Raw genomic sequence first — 4,062 nt, 5'->3', positions numbered from 1 at the left:
GTCAGAGTCAGAGTCAGAGTCATTCCGCCCGGCTGCGGTGGTCACGGGTCTGCTTGTCTAACCCTCGCCCGGCGCCGCAGAAAGCGGCGGTGATGCATGCCCTACAAAATCGAACAACTGTATTTTCCAAAAATATTTTTTACAGCACTTTAAATAATTTACAAAAAAGCTACAAAAATCATATTTTCCAGGACACATCCATTAAATAACACCGTCGCCCCCAGCGGACGTACTATGTACAGGACAGCACCGCACGGCCTCTGGTTTCTGTCCTGGGACAGCGAGCGTCACGCGCACACACGGGTACCCGTGTGTCTCTCTGCTTCCCACGGAGACGGAGCCAGTGAGCATCCTTACGGCTGGAGGGCTTTGCCCTTGGCCCCGGGGCTGCCGCCCTCCTCCACGGAGGTGTCACTGAGCTCACTGGAGTCACTGGCCAAGGCCTCCTGGGCCTCGTCGCCTCCACTGATGGCCCTCTGCCTGTACCTCAGGTCTAGAACGTCCTCGTCGGAGCCCGAGTTCCTCCTGGCGTGCAGAGTGCATGGCGTCTGGGGCTTCCGGCCGGGCCAGCGTCCCCCCTCCTTCTTTGTGAGCAGGTGCGAGCTTCCAAACACGGGGCTGTGGCCAGCTGGGGTCTCTCTGAAGGCCGAGAAGGACGGGCCCTGCAGGGGCAGGCTCAGGGGTGGGCTGAAGACGCTTGCCTGCTTGCCCCCCCAGGAGACGCTCTTTCCAAAGTGGAATAGCTGTGTGGACAGCAGCGAGGAGAAGCCCGTGAAGGGCAGGCCTTTCTTGGGGTCCTGGCCCTCCGGCCCCTGGTCTCTCTGGCCCCCGAAGCCCCCTCTCCATGCAGCCTCTCTGCCTTCCGGGCTCAGCGCCCAGGTGCTCTGCAGCCGACTCTGGTGGGCGAAGTCGGCCCATGGGAGGGCGAGGCCGGGCTGGGGGCTCCCCAGTCCATCTGCTCCCACCTTCCGAGTCCGAGGGCTCTGGCCCTGGGTGGTCACGGCAAAGGCCACGCCGGGGCTTTCCGCCCGGGCACCTGCTTCAGCCCGAGTGGGCAGCGAGCTGAGAGCACGTTCCCTGGCACGCTCGGTCCCTCTCGGGCTCTGATCTTTGTGAGCGCAAACCAGTCGCCGACCAGCAGCTGACCCTTTGGCCGACAGGGTCCCCGCCGCGCTGGCACGCCTGGCCACAGCTGCAGGGAGGCAGGCCTGCTCTGTGCGGGGGCCGCTCCTCCCGCCCGGAAGGAAGGCTCTCCCCAGGCCCCCCAGGCCTCCGGCTGGCTGAGGATCACCCCTGCTCCGCTGGCTCCGCGTGCACACGCCGGGATGAAGGGCCAGGGCGGCTGCTGGCACCTTCCGGCACGGCAGCTCCGGCCTGGGCGCGCTCCCCATCGCCGGCGTGACTGGGCCCCCTCCTGGGGCTTCTGAGCCGCTCCCGGACTCCTTGGCCTTTTCAGCCAAGAACTTCCTAATCTCCAGCTCGATGCTGTCGTCACTGTCCACGGAGCTGCTGTCCTCGGGCAGAGGCTGGGAGCCGGGGGCTGTGGCTGGAAGCTCACAGGCGTCTGCTTCACGGCAGAACAGATTCCCTTCGGAGGCTTTTCTCCTGAGCTGGAGAGCTGGGGGCGTGTCACCCGGGCTGGCGCCGTCCGCCCTGCTTCTGTCCGTGTCTCTGCAGGAGATGCTCAAAGGCTTTTTCCCCAGGTTCTCCTTGCTGTCTTTTTTGGGCTTCGAGAGGCAGCTTTTCAACAGGTGGGGGCTTCTGTCCTTCCAGTCTTTCCGGAAGCCCCCTAGTTTATCCAAGAACTGGGGCTCCGTGGTGCTAAACCTGACCTTCCTCTTGCACGTGGTCCTGGGGTCCTTCCACCTCTTCTTCAGCCTCCGCCTGGACCGTAGTAGGTCCTTAATGGCAGTGTCCAGGTCCTCGTCGCTGTCCAGGGAGCTGCTCTTGTCCTCAGAGCTCCCCCGCTCACCGGTGCTCCTGGCTGGGGCCGCCTTTCCGTGACCGGGCCACACACCGCCCCTGGCATCGGGGCCACCGTGCTGGTCACCCAGCTCAAGCGGCCTGCAGGGGAGGGGCTGGGCCCTGGCCTGGCCTTCCGCCCTGGGGGCCTGGCCGGGCTGTGTGCTCGCCGGGCTGTGGTCGGCATCCCGGGCGCCCTCCTGCACCGTCTCTCTCGCCCTCTTGGGTGCGGATGGCGGCACAGCCTGGCTGCCTCCTCTGCGTTTCCTTTTGCAGCTCAGTGACAGGCCCAGTGTTTTAGAGCCGGGGACCCTGGGGCCAGGTGGTGGCGCCGGGCTCTGTGTGGACTGTGGGCAGCTCTCCGTTCGGGCCAGCCAACCCCCTGACTGAGCCTTCAGAGCCAGGAACGTCCGGATTTCCTGCTCTATGCTATCATTGCTGTCCACGGAGCTGCTGTCCCCGTCGCAACGGAAGGGCACGGTTAGGGGGCAGGAGAGTGGGCTGGCAGGCAGGGGTCTCTCACTGCCCCCCGCGGGGGCCGGCAGGATGGTTTTGGAAATGTCCAGGATTGCTTCGGCGCACATCAGCTCAGCGGACGTGTCTGCCCGGCACGGCGGCCGTTCCACAAGCTCGTTTGCGGTGGCTCTGGGATCTCTGGGTGGCTTGGAGGGGTGGTCAGGGTGAGGGCCACCTGGGCTGAGTTCCACGGCCTTCAGGGCCACCGGCTTCTTCCTGCCTGGTGTTTTCCTGTGGGTTTCGGGCAAGGCACCTTTCGTGGAGTGGCCTGTGCTGCGTGTGGGAGGGTCGGGCCCCTTTCCCTCCCCGAGGGGCGTTCTCTGCGGCGGCTCTACGCCCGCCTCCTTCCTTTTCTGCAGCTGGTACAGCTGGATGGCCTCCTCAATGCCATCGTCACTGCTGGAGCCGGACACCTTGCACACCAGGGCTGCGCTCTTGGCTCGCTTCGCCCTCCGCCCGGGGCCGGCGCTCCTCCTGACCGCGCCTTTACTCGGGGGAGCTTCCGCGGGGCGGCCTGCAGCGGTGGCCGGCTTAGCGCCGTCTGCGCTCTCCGGCTCGGCAGTGGCCTTGGACCTGAGGCCTCGGGGCCGTGGGCTCACCTTTGCTAGCCTGGGAGGTTTCCGGAAGATGAAGTCCTTGCAGGCTCCTATGACCTCCTGCCGATGTGCCTTGGCCGTCGGCTCTTTGCTGGATCTGAGCGCTGATCTGGCTGCGTTATCGCCGGGGTCTGGTTTCGTGTCCACGGAAACATCACATCTTGGGGTCTCGTGTTGTCTTTTCTCGTTCAGAAACTGTTCGATCTCCGCCTGGATGCTCTGCTCGAAGGAGTCGTCACTGCTCACGCTAACCGGAGAGGCGGAGCCCCGGTCCTGGCCGGCTCCCACGCGGCTGCCAGGGGCGCCTCCTGAGCTGGGTGCAAACTTCGGGGGACATGGGGCAGGTGGGGCGCTCCCACCCAGAGGAACCTCTGGTTTGCACCGCCTGCCCCCGTCCGGGGCCCCAGGCGGCTGGGCCGCCCCACTCTTGGCCTTTAGGTACTCCTGGATTGCTTCTTCAATGTCCCGGTCCACGGAGTCGTCGCTGTCCGAATCCAGCACCAAGGGGCCAAAGTCTGCGGCGTCCTCCTCCCTCGAGGGGACGAAACCAGCAGCGAGACCGCAGGCAGCAAACGCAGGGGTGGCGGCCGGCCTGGCGTCCCGGCCTTTGTCCGCCCTCTGGCTTCTGTGCAGGGCCAGCTCATCGCTCATGCCCAGGGCAGCCGGGTCGCTCTGCAGCGTGCTGATGAGCATCTGTACCTGGGCGCTCACCGAGGCTCTCGAGACGCCCTCTTTCGGCTCCGAGAAGCACCCGGGAAACCTAAAGCTCCCGGGCGTGCCAAAGGCCTCCCATTTTGACTGGAGAGCAGCCACAGGAGGGGCGTTCATGAGGAACATTCTAGCAGACGGGGAGGGACGTGCAGAGAGGCGAGTGCTTTGCTTTTCTGCCCCTTTCACATCCTGGGAGGAAAGCAAGGACGTTGGTGCGAGGCCGCTCTGCTGGTACGCGCGGCCGTGGAGAAGCGGCCCGCCGGGCCAGAGTCCAGAG

General features: G+C 65.3%; 1 protein-coding gene across 1 annotated transcript in view; it reads right to left on the bottom strand.

Annotated features, from left to right (window-relative positions):
* Positions 1 to 6: 6 nt before the first annotated feature.
* Positions 7 to 4,062, bottom strand: part of PPP1R26 (protein phosphatase 1 regulatory subunit 26) — an 8,109-nt gene continuing 4,053 nt past the window's right edge. The window contains exon 5 of the mRNA XM_040632176.1: positions 7 to 3,498. Within this exon, the coding sequence (XP_040488110.1) occupies positions 354 to 3,498 (3,145 nt within the window). The 3' untranslated portion in view covers positions 7 to 353. The remainder of the gene's footprint in view (positions 3,499 to 4,062) is intronic.

The sequence above is a fragment of the Ursus maritimus genome, unplaced genomic scaffold (genome assembly GCF_017311325.1).
Source record: "Ursus maritimus isolate PB19 unplaced genomic scaffold, ASM1731132v1 scaffold_17, whole genome shotgun sequence".
Classification (NCBI taxonomy): Eukaryota; Metazoa; Chordata; class Mammalia; order Carnivora; family Ursidae; genus Ursus; species Ursus maritimus.
The sequence above is the reverse complement of the archived record's forward strand: the minus strand, read 5'-3'. Positions and strand labels throughout refer to the sequence as shown.